At 41.5% G+C, this 21235-nt stretch overlaps 1 protein-coding gene and 1 long non-coding RNA gene across 2 annotated transcripts in view; one reads left to right on the top strand and one right to left on the bottom strand.

Annotated features, from left to right (window-relative positions):
• UTRN (utrophin) overlaps window positions 1-21235 on the bottom strand; it is a 1458479-nt gene that overhangs the window by 538037 nt on the left and 899207 nt on the right. The window contains exon 55 of the mRNA XM_029594027.1: window positions 18216-18345. Within this exon, the coding sequence (XP_029449887.1) occupies window positions 18216-18345 (130 nt within the window). The remainder of the gene's footprint in view (window positions 1-18215; window positions 18346-21235) is intronic.
• On the top strand, window positions 566-1115 carry LOC115087180. Its single transcript, XR_003855453.1, has 3 exons — window positions 566-600; window positions 720-835; window positions 1045-1115. It is a non-coding gene; the product is annotated as an uncharacterized LOC115087180 (long non-coding RNA).

The following is a 21235-nucleotide window of genomic DNA, read 5'->3' as shown; positions in this document are numbered from 1 at the left end:
TCAGAAGCACTACATGAAATGCAGCAAAATGTGAGAAATACCATGACAAAACAGACATCCCTTTTAGAGGCCAACCAAGCTCAATGGAACATGAGAAATAAAAAAGATTCTTGTGAAACCTTCCTTTTAAGGCTGTGCATTTTTTTAATCACTGCACAGTAAATCAAGGTGCCCGACCAACATACACAGTCAACATGCCAATTTGCAGATGACACAAAATTATTCAAAGTTGTTAAAACAGCAGTGGACTGTGAGGAACTGTAGAAGGACCTTGTAATACTAGGAGATTAGGAATAGAATGGCAGATGAAATTTAATGTGGAAAAGTGCAAATAGATGCACATAGAAAAAAATAATCCCAACCACAGTAAAAGAACCTTGGTGTCCTTCTGAACAATGCATTGAAATCCTCTGTTCAGTGCACGGCAACAGTCAAAAAAAAGCAAATAGAATGTTAGGAATGATCTGAAAAGGAATGGAGAATAAAACAGGAATATATTGCCTCTTTATTGAGCTATGGTGTGTGCAGTTCAGCTTGGAAAAGAGATGGCTGAGAGAGGACATGACAGAAATTTATAAAATCATAAGTGGAGTAGAACAGGTAAATAAAAAACGGTTATTTACCTTTTCAAATAATACTAAAACAAAGGAAAACTCCATGAAACTAACCACCAGCAGATTCAAAACAGATCATAGAATTTTTCTACTTTTTTCACTCAGTGTACTATCAAGATGTGGAATCTGTTGCCAGAGGACATGATCAAGGTGACAAGCATAGAGAAGTTTAAGAGAGGATTGGACAAGTTCCTGGAAGAAACGTCCAATCCATTAACCAGGTAGGCTAATGAAAGCTACTGTCATCCCTGGGAGTAAGTAACAGGAATTAGATCTACTTTATTCGATCTGCTGGGCTCCATAGACCTTAGTTTGATCCAGCATGGCAATTATGTTCCCAGTTATAACAGATGCAGATTCTCTGTCCTAACCTCTTTCCACTGTCTTTAGAATCCAATTTAAAGTAGTGCTTCTCAACTCTGTCTCTCAGGTACTACCAACAATTCTGGTTTCAGAACACCCAAAACATGAAAAGTAATGCAGCTCATAGACAAAATACAGGTAAGCATGCATTGTGGATAACATGAAAAAAAAAATACACCCCTCCCCACCTCCAAAAATCTGAATTTGAAAACCACTGAATTCTTCCTTTTATCATTTGACTCTCCTAGGGACTCTTTCCATAAAATGCCGCTTGACCCTGTAAAATATTTATGAAATGCCCTTAGCTAGCAGTGCCTAACCTATTTCTTTTTCTTTGACTTAAATGTATCGAAGCTTACCAAAATCACAGTATCGATCACCTGTATGAGCCCTTCTTCACGGTCCTATACATTCATGGCACATTTCACAGTCAGCTGGAATGGCAAATTGAATTAGAAGCATTCTCTCTCTCTCTCTCTCATGTTAACAAAGTCTTGGTCACGCTCTTTAACAACTGAGCAAAGAAACTGTTAAAGCTACTCGCAACACTCACAAAAAAAGTAATTAATACAAAATACAACTGCAGCACTTTGACAAACCATATGAGCAACTGAAAAAGAAACATTAAGATCACATATTTTGACTACTTCTTAACAGAAGCAGTTCTCAGAAACCTTCCTCTTCCTCTACTTCCACCTGCACATAAAGTTGTTTCTTTTCAGTATGACACACTAGAAGGTCTTTCAAGCTAAAATACTGTCCAAACGTTTTCTTTGACGATCTAGGTTACTTTATTTTTGGTTTACCTGGAATCAGCTTTTTATACATTTTTTGTTAACTTTTTGTATTTCATGATTTCTAACTGTACAGTAAAACTGTTTCACAAGCTGTTTCCCTTATGAATTATCATTACTATTAAGAGTGGAAGCCACAACAAACGCCTGCCTGGTCTAGCTATGCCCCCCAATACAGTGCGCTCCGATGGAGCGCACTGTTAACCCGCCATTGGACGCGCATTTTCGGCCCCTTACTGAATAAGGGGTAAGGGAAAATGCACCTGCAACATGCAAATGCATGTTGATGGTCCTATTAGGTATTCCCGCGCGATTCAGAAAACAAAATGTGCAGCCAAGCCGCACATTTTGCTTTCAGAAATTAGCACCTACCCAAAGGTAGACGTTAATTTCTTCGGGCACCAGGAAAGTGCACAGAAAAGCAGTAAAAACTGCTTTTCTGTGCATCCTCAGACTTAATATCATGGCGATATTAAGTCGGAGGTCCCGAAACTTTCCAAAAGTAAAAAAAAAAAAGAAAATTTGAAGTCGGCCCGTGGCTGTCCGGTCGAAAACCGGATGCTCAATTTTGCCGGCGTCCGGTTTCCGAGCTTGTGGCTGTCAGCGGGCTCAAGAACTGATGCTGGCAAAATTGAGCGTCGGCTGTCAAACCCGCTGACAGCCGCCGCTCCAGTCCAAAAGGAGGCGCTAGGGATGCGCTAGTGTCCCTAGCGCCTCCTTTTACCTGGTTTTACCACTGGGCCTAATTAGCATACTGAATCGCGTGCACAGGAGAGTGGCCTATGTTCGCCCGCTCTCCCACGGACTTTACTGAATCAGCCCGACAGTGAATAAAATCCAAGACATAAACTGAATGCATACAAGAAGCATGAATTGGAAATACAGGCCACAGTTTATTATTAAAACAGACATTAACATTTAACTCCTGCTTTCTGTAATGTTTTTGGGCTCTTCAAGCATTAACACCTGCTCTGGGCAGGTGTTAATTTTTGCGAGTTAAAATGTATGCATCGGGTGCACATTATTTCTTTGCATCTGGGGGGGGGGGGGGGAAATAGGTACTAGCCTCATCAACATGAATTTACATGTGATGAGTGCTATTACCTATGCGCTCTATTGGACGCATGTTTTGGATGAACTAACCCCCGTTTTGCATCAGGGGTTATGGACGCATGTCCAAAACAATGTGTGCATCTGAGGTATATAGTTCTTCATAAAACTGTGTGAATCTTTTGCTTATGTCCCCTGTGGAGTCCAGAAACTTACTCATCAGATCTTTTATTTTGATGATATGAATTTTGAATGGACTTTCTCTTCAGCCTCATCCCACCTTATTACCAAACTCAAAGTGCCAATGTTTAAGCAAATCCAAATGAAAAGCTATTTTAGCCAGATCTAGTTCATGCAATTCCTTGCTAGCATCTTCCAGTTTCTGCAGCTTATGAGGCACCAGTGACTTCTTATGGCTCAATTCAAGCTTAGCAATCTTTTGTATAGGCAGGAGCCTATTCCTTTCCCCTTCCTTTTCAAGGAATGAAACATGTGAAATCAGCCCCCTAGTCACTGCTTTCAGACACACCCAGAGAGTACCAGATGTTATCTAATCCATATCAATAGATAAGTATTCTCGTATGCCATCTGCAAGAGATTCAGTAAAGTCTTATCATCTAATAGTCTATCGTTTAACTGCCAGTATCTCACCCCTTCATCCCTACAATCTGTTTTCAGAGATACCCATAATGGAGCATGGTCATACCAAATGATGTTCCCCAAATCAGCCTCTTCTATGTGGCCCCCTAGTGCTTTATCTATTAAAAAATAATCCAAACATAAATATGACTTATGGTGTGTGAGAAGAATGTGAAATTCTGAACCGTTGGATTCCTCAGTCTCCAAATATCAACCAGACCTTGGTCCACTATTAAATTGTTAAAAGACTGCCTATGTTTTTTCATGCTCCAGCCCCCGAACCTGTATTATCTAAGTAGGAATACCTCATTATATTGAAATCACCCCCAATGATAAGATGTCCCTCTGCCCATGTCTCTAACAGCTTTAAAATATTATCTAAAAAAGGTCCTTGTTTGGAATTGGTAGCATACAAGTTAAGCATTGTATACAGATCATCAGCTATGAGAACCTTAACAAAATATATCTAGCCTCTATGTCTCTCGGCACTGTCCGCACATCTACAATGAGGGATTGAGAAAATAATATATCCATCCCACAGTACTTGCTGTCTTTAGTCGCCGAAAATATATATTGTTGTGAGAAGGCTTTATCTCACAGCATATTCTCCTTGCGTTTAGACAGATGGTTTCCTGACAAAATATCACATTAGCTTTGAGCGCTGACATTTCACAAAAAAAACAATCTCATTTTGTCTAGAGAATCTAAGCCCTTAGTGTTTATAGAAATCACTTTCAAGGCCCCCACCATTGTGTAATAGACCATCTCCTAACCTTAGCTAAAACCCTCTCGGTAACTCTCGCAACTTCCCACCAACCACACATATCACCATGATCCTCCATACAGTCTCCAATCTTCAACAAAATCACATTATCTCCACTCCATCCCCCTCCCCTTCCCACATCTTGTCCACTGACCCTCTTTGCAAACCGCCTGAACTTGGAGAAGGGAAGCCATCATGCAAGGCAGCACCTTCCATCCCCCTTCCCAAATCCTTAGCTATATCAAATTATAAGAAAGCTAAAATAAACCAAGCCTCCTCCATCACCAGAATAGTAAAAACCCAACAGATCTCAGAAAAAGTGTTAAGCTAACACTATGCGGATCAGTATAACATGTCAAAGGACTACACTGAGCCACACTGTTCAGCTCAGGGCCTCTTTTGAGGAAGATGAACTGCCCGACTGGTGCCACAACCCTCTGCCACCTTTGCTCACTCATTGCCATCTTCGAGTTTCTCAACGCACTTGGTCACCTTCCTGCACCCTAGCCACAGCCTCATGTTGCAGAGTCTCCAAGACAGCTGCTCTCATATCTGCCACCTCTTGCACAGTTTTCACTCAAGAGGTCACGCCGCTGATTGTGAAGCTCAAGCCGAAAGGGAATTGCCAAGCTGCGTAACTATGTCCTGAAATTTCCTCCTTTTGCAAATAGTGGTCAGGGCCAAATCTTGGTATATCTCAATCTTATTGCCATTCCACATTAGTGGCCAGCTTTCCTAGCCACTTTTGCCACTTTTTCCTTCAACACAAAACTGTGAAAGCAGGCGATGACATCCCATTTTTAAAGGCTGCTCCAAGGAGCTGTGGGCTCTTTCCAGTTTAATCACAGGCGCCATCTCAGTTTCTCCATCCAACCTCAGCACTTCAGAACAAATACTAGATTCCTCTGAAACTCCCCTGAATCTCAGATTCACCCGTCGAGACCTAGGCATGCTGAAAGGTCATCACTGGTCTGCTTTAGCTCTTTTTATGCCTCCCTGCAGCGAATCAGGTCAGAGGACTGCTCATCCAAATAAGATTCCGACTCCTCCACCTGGTGCCCCTGACTGGAGATGTTGCCCTTCATTTTGGCCACTATAACAACATAAGAAATTGCCATGCTGGGTCAGACCAAGGGTCCATCAAGCCCAGCATCCTGTTTCCAACAGAGACCAAACCAGGCCACAAGAACCTGGCAATTACCCAAACAATAAGAGGCAGGCGTAGGATTCGTACGGAACTTGTTGCCAAGTAGGCTTGCTGAGGGCGAAGATGGAGCTTAAGTACAGGAGACCGATGACATCAAAAGTGGACGCCCCCGAGGTTCCCGCCGAAGTGGCTTCAAAGGCAGGACTTGTGACGCGCGCGCGCCTAGGAGGGCCCAACACTGGAGTAGGAAGTAGCGGCATCCATGCCTCCACGAGGAGGCCCGAGGAACGCAACGATGCAGGCAGGCCTGTGCAGCAAGCAGATGCGGGGAGAGCAGGAGTGTAGAGCAAGCAATGAGTACTCGCGGTCACAGCCGTCTGCGACCGACAGGCATAACATCTTGCAAGGTCCTCCTGCAATTCATCACAATCCACTTCAGATGTAACTACTCTACATAATTTTGTGTCATCCGCAAATTTGATCACCTCACTTGTCATATTAAAAAGCACCAGTCCAAGTATAGATCCATGAGGCATTCCACTGTTTACCTTTTTCCACTGTGAAAACTTATCATTTAATCCTACTCTCTATTTCTTGTCTTTTAACCAGCTTGCAATCCACAAAAGGCCATCCCATGACTTTTTAGTTTTCTTAGAAGCCTCTCATGCGGGACTTTGTCAAACGCCTTCTGAAAATCCAAATTTACCACACCTATTGGTTTACCTTTGTCCACATGTTTATTCACCCCTTCAAAAAAATGTAGATTTGAGAGCCAAGACTTCCCTTGGTTAAATGCATGTTGGCTGTGTCCCATCAAACCATATCTATTTAAATGTTTTGTGATTTTATTCTTTATAACAGTTTTCCCGGAACTGAAGTCAGGCTCACCGGTCTATAGTTTCCCGGATTACCCCTGGATCTCTTTTTAAATATAGGGGTTATTGGCGATCTTTCAGCCTTCAGGTACATCGAATGATTTTAATGATATGTTACAAATTAATAGAAAGAGGTCTAAAATTTCATTTTTTAGTTCTTTCAGAACCCTAGGGTGTAAACCATCCGGTCCAGGTAATTTACTACTCTTCAGTTTGTCAATCAGGCCTACCACATCTTCCAGGTTCACCTTGATTTGGTTCAGTTCATCTGAAACATCACTCATAAAAACGAGATGCATTATTTAAATGATGAGTCGAGCTAAAAAGAATACACTAGGGATAAATTATGTGTCCTTAGCGCGCCCATGGCATCGGGCGACCAGGAGAAGTGGTTGTGCGCCGGTTAGGAAAACAGACACTCAATTAATGGGCATTTGTTTCTCTAACCTGACCACTGGCAAGATTTTTTTTTTCATGCTGTTTCCTGTGGTTCCTCCTACTTAGTAACAAGATTTTGGACTTTTTTATGGCTTTGTGGAGGGCTTTTCAGATGGCTTGGAGTGCATAAAGATTTAATGCCATCCCTAGGGCTATCTTAAGTTTTCTATGTTAAAATGTGCACATCAGGCTCACAGGGATTTTTTGCATGGGGGCAGGGTAATAGCCTCATCTTCATGCATTTAGATGTGATGAGTGCTATTAGCTACGTGCTGGTTTGGACGCATGTTTTGGACCACCTAATCCCCTTATTGTATCTGGTTTTAGCCTGGCTCATCCAAAACGTGCGTATAAGAGCTTGTTAGCCTATTTGCTAGGCACAGCGCATGATATAGCATCGGGCTGAGAGATGGCCGAGTTTCTTACATTTGTCAATGCCAGAATCTGAAAAGATAAATATTTTTTTCTTGAAAGGATGTAATGTGCAGTCTTATACAACAGCAATATGCTCTCTTACAGGAACACTTTGCCAGATGACTTCTGGGTTATCTTGAAACACCACCTTAATTTATAGTGACTAACTCACACGTAGAAGTCTTGCAAAAAGCTACTCTAAAACTTGTTACAGAAACACTCGCCATCAACAAAAAAATATTTAAAATATTAAATACACCAGAAGACACTTTTCTACAAAAACTGCATCAGGAATGTAATCTGCTTTTTAGTGAATGAAAGGTTGAATTTAAAAAATAAAAATAAAAAAAATCTGAAAAACACTAAGCCCCAGACAATTTACAAAACATGAAAATATTAGAGCTATTGCAATAATCATTGCTGTCCAGTTAATTTTTTACATTTTTATTTTGCTCACACCATTTCATTGGTACCTCAAAGCGAGTTACATTCAGGTACAATGGCAGAAAATAACGACCACTGAAATTCACTAGTAAGAACTGCAAATTACAAATGCTTATGGTCATTTTTAAGGCAACAGTCACTTCAATAAGGCTGCATGAAGCTCGAACTAGTGTTTTGAAACAAAGGCCTGAAGGTAAAGCTAGAAAGTCCTAGCTTTTCAAGACAAGTCTGATCCACTGAAATTCACAGCTGTATTGCATCTGAATGAACAGAATTAAACTCCAAATACATTGCTATTCCCCTTCAGGAAACCTTTACCAGTTTAAAGCCAAAACAACTCTATGTATTAGATAAACAGCATATCAACCAACATTTAGGATGCAAAAACCCAAGGGAAAGGTACAGTGGGAACTAGGGGTAATTGTATCTGATGATCTTAAAGTGGCCAAACAGGTGGATAAAGCGATGGTAAAAGCCAGAAAGCAGAGTTGCTTACCTGTAACATGTGTTCTCCAATGACAGCAGGATGTTAGTCCTCATACATGGGTGACATCATCAGATGGAGCCCGGAACAGAAAATTTTTGTCAGTTTCTAGAAACTTTGACTGATACACTGAGCATACCCAGCATGCCACTATCCAAGCGTCCATGCGTGGTCCCCCTTCAGTCTTATTATATAGATTTTGCAAAAAAATAAAATAACAAATCTAAAGAAACCCAACTCCACAGGGTGGCGGGTGGATTTCGTGAGGACTAACATCCTGCTGTCCTTGGAGAACACCTATTACAAGTAAGCAACTCTGCTTTATCCAAGGACAAGCAGGATGGTAGTCCTCACACATGAGTGAATATGTAGCAACAGGTTGCTCCCAAACATGGGCAGCAATTAACAGGTGAAAACATGCACAACTAGTGCTGCTAGAATAAGGGGAGACAACCTGCACCCAAAGAAAGGGACTGAGGCAGGAAGAGTTGGGTTTTCATGGCTGAAAAAGATTACGGAGGACTGTCTGACCGAAATGACTGTCACGTCGTCCACCTTTGTCCAAACAATAATGAGGGGCGAAGGTATGGAGGTAACTCCAGGTCGCCACCCTGCAGAATTCATTATGGGTACCTCACACAAGTGAGCCACCGAAGCTGACATGGCTCAAACTGATTGAGCCTTGACATGGCCCTCAGGTTGTAGTCCCGCTTATGCACAGCAGAAAGAAATACTGTCTGTTAGCCAGTTGGATAATATCTATTTGGACACTGCGACTTCTAACCTGTTCTTGTCGAAGGAGACAAAAAGTTGAGTGGACTGGCGGTGAGGTGCTATCCATTCCATGTAAAAGGCCCTGGCCTTTTACAGTCTAGAGTGTGCAACACATGCTCACCTTGGCGGGAGTGAGGTCTTGGAAAAAAAGGTGGGCAAGACAAAGGATTGATTGAAATAGAACTCCGGGACCACCTTTGGGAGGAACTTCAGATGGGTACGCAAAACCACCTAATATGATAAAATTTTGTATAAGGTGGATAAGACACCAAAGCCTGAAGCTCACTGACCCTGTGTGCTGAGATAACCGCCAGCAAGATGACGACCTGCCAGGACAGAAACTTCAGGTTGAAAGATCATAGGGCCTCAAACGATGCCCTCTGATACTACTAGATCTCTCTGCAGCCTTTGACACTGTCAACCATTCATCTCTATTAAAATGTCTGGCAGATATAGGCATTAAAGGAACAGTCTTCAGCTGGTTCAAATCCTTCCTAGCAAATAGACAATTCAAAGTAAAGATTAACAACAAAGAATCACAACCGATCCCTTCCAACCGGGGGGTCCCTCAGGGTTCCTCCCTTTCCCCTACCCTCTTCAACATTTACCTCTTACCTCTATGTCATCTACTTACTAAACTAAACCTAACTCACTATCTCTACGCGGATGACATCCAGATACTCATCCCAATCTCAGAATCCTTACAAAAAACCTTGGCTCACTGGAACAATTGTTTGCAACAGATCAATCATCTTCTCTCCAGCCTTTGCCTCATTCTTAACAACAACAAAACTGAGATCCTAATCATCAATCAAGACATCAACATCAAACTTCTAAACCCAGCTGACCTACTCAACTCATCCACTCCCATATTAAATCACTCACCACATGTTCGAGATCTAGGTATCATGCTAGACAATCAGCTCAATTTTAAAAAATTCATAAGCACAACCACCAAAGACTGTTTTTATAAGTTACAAGTCTTAAAAAAATTGAAGCCTCTTCTTTATTTCAACGATTTTCGGATGGTCCTACAAGCCATTATTCTATCAAAAGTCGACTATTGCAATTCGCTTCTCTTTGGCCTTCCATATTCATCCATCAAACCCCTCCAAATGCTACAGAACTCTGCAGCCAGAATCCTTACCAATACGAATAAAAGAGATCACATCACCCCCATTCTCAAGCTCCTCCACTGGCTGCCTATAAAGCAAAGGATCCTATATAAAGTACTCACCGTAATTCATAAATCCATTCACAATATCTCTCCTCTTCAATTATGTAACCAACTACGCCCTCACTCCTCCTCTAGACCCATCAGAGGAGCATATAAAGGCACACTCTATGTACCTTCAACAAAATCCTCGCATCATAAACGTGCCATATCTACAGCAGGCCCCATTCAATGGAATGCGCTCCCACCAGACATTCGGCTTGATTTCTGCCACTCTTCATTCAAAAAAAAACTTAAAACCTGGCTCTTTAGCCAAGCTTTTCCAGGACCATGATCATCATTTTTTCCCCTCCAACCAGCAAGAACATATCTTCTTCACAAACCCCCATTTTCCATACCACTACCTACTTCGGTATCTAATCTCTTGCTGCAGGACACTTGAGACTTTCTCACTTATACGTTATAATTTTTATGCTCAATAAGACCTGTCAACTTAATTGTTTAAGTCTTTTTTTTTTTCTCCTTTATCTTTTGGTCATCAATGTTACAACGTTATTGTTAAATTTTGAACTTATGTACACTGTTCCAAGTTTCATAACCTTGTTCTATGTAATGCCTTTTGGCAATTTTCATGTTCTGTTTCAATGTAAACCGATGTGATCTTTATTTCATATAGGAACACCGGTATATAAAAATCTAAAAATAAATAAATAAATAAATGAGATGAGTGAAGACCACACTGAGATCAGAAGAAACTCCTGGGGGTTGTATCGGAGGCTTAAGCTGCAGCAGACCTCACAAAAAACGCCCTACAAGCAGATGGGTGGAAATGGAGGCACCATCCATCCCCTGATGGTATGTTCTGATGGCACTAAGGTGAACTCTCACAGAGGTGGTTTTCAAGCTGGCCTCAGAGAGGTGCAAAGGTTAATAAAAAATATTTAGCATGGAACAAGAGAACGGGTCCAACCCATGCCCCTCACACCAAACCGAGAACCTCTTCCATTTGACATTGTAAGATTTCCTCATGAAAGCCTTCTGGAATGCACCAGGACTTGAGACACGCCATCCGAAAGGCCCAGGGTCTGCAAGGTCACCCGGGTCCACATCCATGCCATGAGGGACAAGGCACAGAGGTTGGGGTGACACAGTTTGCCCTAATTTTGCATGATCAGGTCTGAATCAGTTCCCAGCTGAATTGGAGGACATGAGGACAGGTCCTGCAGAAGCAGGAACCAAATCTGGCATGGCCAAAAAGATGCAATCAGGATCATTTATTTATTTAATTTATTTGTTAGGCTTTTATATACCATTGTTTTAGACTAGCCGTCACAATGGTTTACAAACATTTCAAAACATATAAGCATTCCAATAAAATATATAAAAACAAAATAAAAATAATAATAAGAACATAGTAATGAAAACATAAAAGCATGATGTCAAACTATGGTTTTAAGAGCATGGTGCCTCAGTCCTGTTGAGAGTTTTTGCAGTGTCTTTGAGATTAGTGGCAGTGGAGGATAAGCATACAGAAAGCCGGTGCAACAGTGATGTGAGAAAGCATCCGACTCTGACCCCTTGGACCATGGAGCAGAACCAATCCACTTTCTTGTTGTCTGGAGAAGCGAACAGATCTACGTCCAGGATTCCCCATAGGTGAAAGATGTGGTTCGCAACCTCCAGTTTCAGAGACCATTCGTGGGGCCAGAAGGTCTGACTCAACAAATCTACCAGGATGTTGTCCATCCCTGGGAGGTACACAGCTCGGAGAAAAATGCCCCATGAGAAATCCCAGGACGAAATCTGCATTGCTTCTTGGCAGAGGAGGAATGATCCAGTGCCCCCCTGTTTGTTCAAGTATCACATCGTCACTTGGTTGTCTGTTTGAACTGGGATTACCTTGTTGAACAAGTGATCCTGGAAGTTTATCTGGAGATGCTGCTCTTGGACGGACCAGTGATCCTGAGAACTGAGGCCCGCCAATCTGTGTGAAATGCATCTGTGGTGAGAACAATCTGGAGCTCAGCGACCCTGAAAGGCATCACCTTCTCCAGGTTGGACAGGGTTTCCCACAACCCAAGGGACTGTTGAAGTGGAGTGGTGATTAAGATGTGAGCCCAAAGGCCATGGGTGGCTTGGCACCACTGAGAGCACAAAGTCCACTGTGTCCTGCGCATGTGCAGCCGAGCAAATGGCGTGGCATGAACAGACACCACCATATAGCCCAAAAGGCACAGAAACTGGTGCACCAAGACATGAGGACAGTGCAAGATTACCCTCTCCAGAGAAATGAGGGTTAGCGCTTGGTCCCGGGGCAAGAAGGCCTTCCTCTGGACAGTATTGAACCCTGTCCCGATGAAGTCCAACTGTAGCGACAATTGATGGTGGGATTTCGGGTACCTGATGAAAAATCCCAGGTCCTCCAGAGTAAGTACAGTGAAATACATGGAATGCAACGCCCCCCTGCCTGGAGTCACTCTTGTTGAGCCAGTCGTCGAGGTAGGGGAAGACATGTACCCGTTGCCTCCTGAGATAGCACAAACCACCGCCAAGCAATTTGTGAAGATGCGTGGTGCCAATACCAGGCCAAAGGGCAACACCCGATATTGATAGTGTTTCCCTTCCACCATGAAGTGAAGATACTTCCAATGTCTGGGATAAATGAGAATATGGGCGTAAATGTCTTTTAGATCAAGGGAGCAGAGCCAATCCACAGCCCAGAGGAGAAGGATCAGATTTCTCAACAAGACCAGTTTGAATTTTTCTCTGACAAGAAAGCTGTTTAACATCCTTAGATAAAGTATGGGGCGAAGACCACCGGTTTTCTTGGGAATCAGGAAATACCTGGAGTAGAACCCATTTCCCTGCTGATCTGACGGCACTGGTTCAACCACTCAAGCCACTAAAAGGGTGGAGAGCTCTAATCGAAGCATTTGCTGGTTCTCTGAATGTCTCTACCAAGGATACGGAGGAGAACGTGAAGCAGGCCATTGGAAATGCAACTTGTACCCCTGCCAAATGATGGGTAGGACCAATTCATCCAATGTGACTTAAATCCATCGATTGGCGAAGAGCTGCAGACGGCCCCCTACTGGAATGTCGGTTCCCTGGGATAGGACTTGCTGGCTGAAACTCCCTTGCCACCAGTCAAAACCCCATGGCGGGACTCTGTGGTGGGGCAGGGGCTGGCAAAGGGGCACGTGGCTGTCATGCCTGTGGTGTAGCCGGTGTCCAATGGGGTCTTGCTCTAGAAGTCGGCAGATAATACTTTCATAGCTGGTAAAACGGGCGTCTTGTGTATTGCCTGGACAACTTCTTGCTTGAGGACTGGGGGTCCGATGTGCTGGCCTGTAACTATTGGAGGTTTCATGATAGTCCTTCAGTTGTGCTACGACTCCTTAATTTTGTCCCCAAAGAGATTCTCCCTGGTACAGGGTAGATCTGCTAGATGATCCTATACTTCGGGTTGGAGGTCGGAGGCGCGAAACCAGGCCATGCGACGAGACAAGATTTACCCAAGGGAAGTCTTGCCTAACAAATCTACTTCATTTTTTTGAAGGGCTTAATAAACATGTGGATAAAGGTGAACTTTGGATTTTCAGAAGGTGTTTGACAAAGTCCCTCATGAGAAGCTTCTAAGAATGTAACTTTCTAAGAATGTAAATTTGTTCTTCCTGTTCAAACTATTGTTTTTGTTACAGTTCCCCAATTCGATGTAAACCTATCTGATATGGTCTTTCAACCATGAAGGTCGGTATAGAAAAGTGTTAAATAAATAAATAAATAAGAAAACTAAAAAGTCATGGGATAGGAGGCGATATCCTTTCGTGGATTACAAACTGGTTAAAAGACAGGAAACAGAGAGTAGAATTAAATGGTCAATTTTCTCAGTGGAAAAGGGTAAACAGTGGAGTGCCTCAGGGATCTGTACTTGACTGGTGCTTTTCAAAATATATATAAATGATCTGGAAAGGAATACGATGAGTGAGGTTATCAAATTTGTGGATGATACAAAATTATTCAGAGTAGTTAAATCACAAGTGGATTGTGATACATTACAGGAGGACCTTGCAAGACTGGAAGATTGGGCATCCAAATGGCAGATGAAATTTAATGTGGACAAGCGCAAGTTGTTGCATATAGGGAAAAATAACCCTTGCTGTAGTTACACGATGTTAGGTTCCATATTAGGAGCTACCACCCAGGAAAAAGATTTAGGCATCATAGTGGATAATACTTTAAAATAGTCGGCTCAGTATGCTGCAGCAGTCAAAAAAGCAAACAGAATGTTAGGAATTATTAGGAAGGGAATAGTTAATAAAAGGGAGAATGTCATAATGCCTATATATCGCTCCATGGTGAGACCGCACCTTGAATACTGTGTACAATTCTGGTTGCCACATCTCAAAAAAGATATAGTTGCGATGGAGAAGGTACAGAGAAGGGCAACCAAAATGATAAAGGGGAATGGAACAGCTCCCCTATGAGGAAAGGCTGAAGAGGTTAAGGCTGTTCAGCTTGGAGAAGAGACGGCTGAGGGGGGATATGATAGAGGTCTAAGATCATGAGAGGTCTTGAACCAGTAGATGTCAATCAGTTATTTAAACTTTTGAATAATAGAAGGACTAGGGGCATTCCATGAAGTTAGCAAGTAGCACATTTAAGACTAATTGGAGAAAATTATTTTTCACTCAACGCAAAATAAAGCTCTGGGATATGTTGCCAGAGGATGTGGTTAGTGCAGTTAGTGTAGCTGGGTTCAAAAAAGGTTTGGATACATTTTGGAGGAGAAGTCCATTAACAGCTATTAATCAAGTTTACTTAGGGAATAGCCACTGCTATTAATTGCATCAATAGCATGGAATCTTCTTAGTGTTTGGGTAATTGCCAGGTTCTTGTGGCCTGGTTTGGCCTCTGTTGGAAACAGGATGCTAGGCTTGATGGACTCTTGATCTGACCCAGCATGGCAATTTCTTATGTTCTTATGAGCCTGATTCCACCCACCGTGACTCTCGTTGCGATTTCAAACATGTCATATGCAGAACGGACTTTGTGTTTGTTTGTCACATTTCAGGCCCTGTTAAATTACCTCCTGGAAATTGTCCTGAAACCGTTGTGGGAGATTTTCCACGATATCCTGGACTTGCTTCCAGAGGTTGCTGGAATATTGGCCCATATAAAGCTGATAACAGTCAATCCTGGCTGACAACATTGAGCCCTGGAACACCCGCCTTCCGAAAGCATCCAGATATCTGTGCTCACGACCAGGAAGAGCCGAAGCATGAGTACACCTATGCTTTGCCTTCAAGGCAGATTCCACCACTACCGACTGGTGTGGGAGTTGATGGCGTTCAAAACTTATGGTGGGTTGGACCAGAAAGACAGCATCAAACTTCTGGTTCCATTCCCAGGTGGAATGGAGATGGGATGTTCCCAGAGCTGGACAACTAGCTCCTTGAATAATTTATGCACTGGCACAGCCACCACTTCCTTAGGAGCATCAACAAATTGTAAGATATCTAACATTTTGTGCCTAGTTCATCTAACTGACCCAGTAGTATTGCTGTCTGCCTTCACGGACCTGTTTGGATCCTTTTCCAGCTTTAAGTTAAACCTGAATAAATATGAGGCCTTAGCTTCCCATGTTAGTCATTTAGGGGGTAATTTTCAAAAGGAGTTACACATGTAAATGTAACTACTATTGTAGCAATTTTCAAAAGCCATTTACTGGAGTAAAGTGCACTTACACAAGTAAATCCTATGGACAATTCAATGGCATATATTATAGCAATTTTCAAAAGCCCACTTACTCAAGTAAAGTGCATTTACTCGAGTAAAACCCTGTTTTACTCGAGTAAATGCTTTTTAAAATCAGGCCCTTAGTGAATAACAGACAAAGTTCCCCTTTCAATGGACAAGGGAAGCCTTTCGTTATTTGGGATTTAGTTATCCTTTTCTATGACCAAAATTTATGATTCAAATATCCTGCCACTACTAAAAGCTCTTAAGAATAAGCTTTTGGAATGAAAGGATCTGCCTGTATCGGTGATGGGCCAAATAGATCTGTTTAAGATGATTTTGTGGCCTAAATAGCTTTATGTTTTTCAGACCATTCCTGTTTTGCTTCAGAGACAAGACATAAGGTTGATCTATGCTATGCTTTCACATTTCATCTGGTGGAGCCGACAGGCATGCATAGCTATGGTGCATCTGGTCGGATCCTGGCGCAATGGTGGATTGGGGGTTCCGGACATAGAGGAGTATAATATGGCTTGTTTACTGCACCACGTGAAAGACTGGTGTTTTAATATAAAGCATTTTACCCCAATAGATTTTGAAAGGGCAATGATATATCCTATACACACTGTATATGCTCTAGATGCAAGGCTGGCTCATCTCCCTTCGTCGCTTTGTAGTAATTTCCTCCTGATCTTGCTACGCAAAGCTTGGATATTCCTTTGTTCCAAATTAGGTCACTACTCTTATGAATCAGTATTATTGCCCATTCGGGGAAATTTGGATTTACCCCTGGCTCACAGTCCATATGCTTTTCTCAATGGAAGCAGAAAGGTGTGATCACTCTTTCTCAGGTAGTGGACCCTGAGGGAGTTATGCGCTCTTACCCAGCCCTATTCTTGCAATTTGACCTTTCTGTCAATTCTATCTTTGCCTATCTCCAATTGCGTCATTACGTGAGTTCATTGCCTGTCCCATCGTCTTTCAAATCAACAGCGGAACCAAATAAAACAAAACACCAGAAATAAGAATTTTACTGCCTATTTTTATTTCTGGAAAACAAAACAAAAACAACTTTTAGTCAAGGAGAGTAGATCACAGTTTTGATTGACAGACTGAGCCTATTACATGTATCTCTAAATTGGCACAAACATGTCTTAGAAACCTCATTATTTAGCAACTGCAAATACATTTTTGTTTTACCAGATTAGCATCTAATTAAACATGATAATTTTATGGAAACTAGCAGATGTACTTATATTCTATGTTTTACTGTATTTTTATGCTTCATTTGACTGTCCAAGTACTAAATGGTGCTCCCACATTTTTTACGGGGAGCAGGAAAGCAGTACTGGTTACATTAGAGAACTAGGAGACAGGAGAAAGATGACTTTATGAACTCTGGCTCTAGATTTTCTGATTGTAAGCATGCAACACCACATATGGCTGTGTAGAATGGGTATCTTGCACAGTGAATGCAAAATGGAGGCAACATCATGAATTGTAACTCACTGGTCAGCTTAAGGATAGGCAGGGCCTGCAGAAGCACTAGGCGAGGTAGGCCTGGGCCTAGGGTGCGACCATTAGGGGGGCATGAGCAGCAAAGAGGAGTGGGGATTCGAAGCTCCACTCCTCTTTGCCGCCACTGCTCATGAGAGGTAGGAGGGGGCCGCTACTGGGGGCGGCGCAAGGCAGAAGTGCCTAATCCCCTTGCACCAGCCCTGAGGATGGGACCTTTCCTAGCTAACCTGCTGATATAAAAGGCCTGTGAGCAATGAAAAGTCCCCTGAGGAAGCATTAGGAAAAACAAGTGTTGGATCTTCACCTACAATGCTGTTGAGGACTGAATTTTCCCTCTCTGGCTATGTGTACCAGCCTTACCCCACAAGGTAGCATTGTTTTTGATATCTGTTTAAACATCCACTGAAACTGAGCAAAATTACAAAAAAAAAACCCAAAAAAAACACTTGCCCCAAACAGTTCAGTCAAATAAAACTTGAGAAAACTGTATAAAACAGCCAAGAAGCATTAAACTGAACTTTTTCAGCACTAATTTTCAAAAGGGGTCTAAAACGACGACTTATCTAGATCCAATGGAAGAGAAAATCTATTTCTGTGTATTTAATACTTTTACATTCTGCAATAATCTACCAACGTATTCAGCGCGAAGTACATAGATACACTTATAAAATAAACATACAATACTGTTCTATAAGACTCAGAAGCATTAAGACATGCAAGCTACCACGAAGGCACTCTAATGTTGCTGTCAACACACTGGGTAAGTTTAGTGCTCTGGAGAGCATTTAAAATCCATAAGTGTTCTACAACACTCAGTGCTATTGCATAGAGGAGGTGGTAGTGTTTTAGCTGGACAGAAGCTACAGGACCAGCAAGAACTGCTGCTTCAACTGAACATTTTATTTTGCCGTAGTATACCCAATTCAAAAAGCCTCTGGGGTTTTGGGGAGGTGGGGGGGGGAGGGGGGAAGAGTGTGCAACTAACCTGTCTTGGGCTGCAGGTTTCTTCTTGGTTCTTCAGGACCCTCAATTGGTTGCTCAGCAAGGAAAACTCGTGCTTGGTCTATGGCATTCAGTACAGCCGGCTCTTTATCCTTCAAATCACGCCTCAGGATCTTTCAAAAACAGAAAGCAAGCTTCAAATTATCGTAATGTTGTGCAGCACCTTCCTATTTTTATAATTTCTGGCCATGAACGTGTTGAGTGTGACTAACAGCCAACGTCCAATGTGGTTTATAACAGCAAATATACATTTTTCAGTACAACGCTACAGAAATCTTATTTTCAGAGTGCATTCAGATACACCACAGAGTGAAAGATGATGGTGGGCTTAGAATACTCACTCAGGGGAAATTATTTTGCTTTCGGGTAAACATCCTTACAAATTCCCTATTACAAGCTATCCAGTCACTCCCATATAATAGTCTGCATTAGCAGATTCGTTCTGTTAACGAGAGTGACAAAAAAAGAAAAAAAATGCATGCAACCAAAATGAAGATAAGTTAAGCACAAGTGAATGACATCTGCAGAAAACATTTACATCCCATAGAAGTCATTTTTTCACATTGTTGTTTTTCATTTCAGAAAGTTGCTGCAAATTAAAGATCAAGGACACAGAACCAAATTGCAAAGAATATATTAGAGAAGAGAGCTTTGAAATTATCATAAAATATTTTCAACTTTTACAAATTCAGTTTAATTTTTTTTCCTGTGATTTTTCCATGCAAATGGAAAGGATTTGGCATGCTTTAACCTCAAATATCTTCTTTATTTTTATCATTGACCTAAGAATATAAACTAGTAATGTGCTGGAGGAGGCTCCCATGAACCCCTTCTTAAATTTATGGCACCAGAGTGTCTCACTGAGCACAGCAGAGCCCTGTAGCAGCCCTTTGATTAAAAAATGCATGGCATATTGTTGCATCAGTCCATCTAATCCAGCATCCTGTCTGTGACAGTCACAACGAGCAGATGCTTACAGGAAGCCTATCAGAAATAGGGCATACATGCACATATATACTTCCGATTTCTAGTGGGTTCAGGAATGCACAGAAGGGGCGGGTGGCATCCCTGATAGGTTTGTGTGTGCGGTAACCAACAATTGCCCTATCATCCATAAATTTTGTGCAATTCCTTTTTTTGTCTTAACCTGGTTATGTTTGCTTCCAGCACATGCTGTGATAATGAGCTCCACGGGTGAACGGTGCACGCTGTGAAGAACTATTTCCTTTTGGTTGTTTTAAACCTCCCACCTGATAATTTCATCAGGTTCCCACACTTCTTGGATTATACAGCTCTGAAAAAAGCAACATTTAAGTAACACAGGCAAAGCATGTGCCATTTTTCCAAAAAGGTCATATTTTGTTCCATATCAGAGTAGCTGAAAAAGCTTCAGGGCTTTTAAAATACACTGAATAATTTCAGAGCAAAAATCTCTGCTTTACAATAAATCAGTTATATGATCAGACAGAAAATAGTGATTGCTTTTACCCCGGATTACCTATTGAAGACTAATAGCTCTGTCACATATATATACCAGAAACTATCAGGAATATATCAGGATTTATTTTTTAACAAGTTTTTGTTCTTTTTTAAATCACATTGACATTCAGAATTCTGCAAAGGCTACAAATTAAAACCGGAATCTTTGTAGGCTGTGATACCTTCCATTTAACCAACTAAGATGATGTGGTATACGAGTTTGAGAACCTTTTCATCTGAAACATGATCAATTCCTAACCAAGTTAAAGGTGAAACAATTCCCAACATGTAATCACTTTTTTCTGTCCAATAATATAACTGATTTGGGGTTTGATATGAAATCATTACAAATGACAAAGATTGATTCCAGTGATTTTTCAAGATGGATATGATGTATTTTTTCAAGATGTAAGCAGTTTTCTTCACAAACTAGAGCAGAGGTGGCAACTCCAGTTCCCGATTGCCAAAAATAGGTTTGTTTTCAAGATATCCATAATGAATATGCATGAAATATATTTGCATACAATGCAGGCAGACCATACACATATATTTCATGTCTATTCATTGTGGCTATCCTGAAAACCAGAACTGTTTGCGGCACTCAAGGACCGGAGTTGCCTACCCTTCATCTAGAGAATGAAGAAATCAACACCCCATTTAGAGGATGACAGCAGCATTATCTCCACAAAAGTGCATAAATCAATAAGCAAATATACCACTCATAAATTAAAAGGATGCATGCTCTTTAATATAATGCCTACATTTATAAATTATGTTTATTATTTTAATATTATACCCAAACATTTTGAGGCCGATATTCAGCACCATTTGTCTAGCTAAGTTCAGACTTAGCCAGATAAATAGCGTGATTTAAAAATTCTCAGTGGCCGACCACCTCCAAGTTATCTGGCTAGGAAATTAGCTGATAAAATAACCAGATAACTTGGAGGTGTTCTGTTGATGTTCTGGTGTGGAGTTGAGTTAGCTGGATAAGTTATCTGGCTAATTCTGATACTCATATTTAGCCTGATAAATTATCAGCTAACTCTATACATGCTGTGCATGAGTCCTAAAGTTATTTATCTTTAAATTACTCTGGTATATTCAGCAGGGCCACTTCTGGCCAGACAGTACCTGAAAATGGACCCCTATGTGATTATAGCAACTGATATAATAACCAATTTCCAGACCAGGTGAGAAGCTGATAAGTTGAATGCTAATAGGACCGAAACAGCAAAAGTCCAAAAGACAAATAATTTTCATTTTCTGGAAGAAGGAAGGACCCTCAAATTTTTCATTTTTTTTTCAACCAAATTGTAAGAAATGATATATCAGGAGTTTCTGATGCATGATTCTGCATAAAGTAAGGGGAATATAAAAATGGAACGTTTTGCTGGGATTAGAACTGCAGTTTGAGCTTTTATCCTAGAAAAATCTTTGGTGTGTCGGAGTCTGTTTAGCAAAGGCTGGGAAAATATAGACTTGATGCCCAGCATGCATCAATTTCTCTTTCTTCCTGTCAAG

The sequence above is a fragment of the Rhinatrema bivittatum genome, chromosome 3, assembly GCF_901001135.1.
Source record: "Rhinatrema bivittatum chromosome 3, aRhiBiv1.1, whole genome shotgun sequence".
Classification (NCBI taxonomy): Eukaryota; Metazoa; Chordata; class Amphibia; order Gymnophiona; family Rhinatrematidae; genus Rhinatrema; species Rhinatrema bivittatum.
This window is presented reverse-complemented; position numbering and strand designations above follow the sequence as displayed.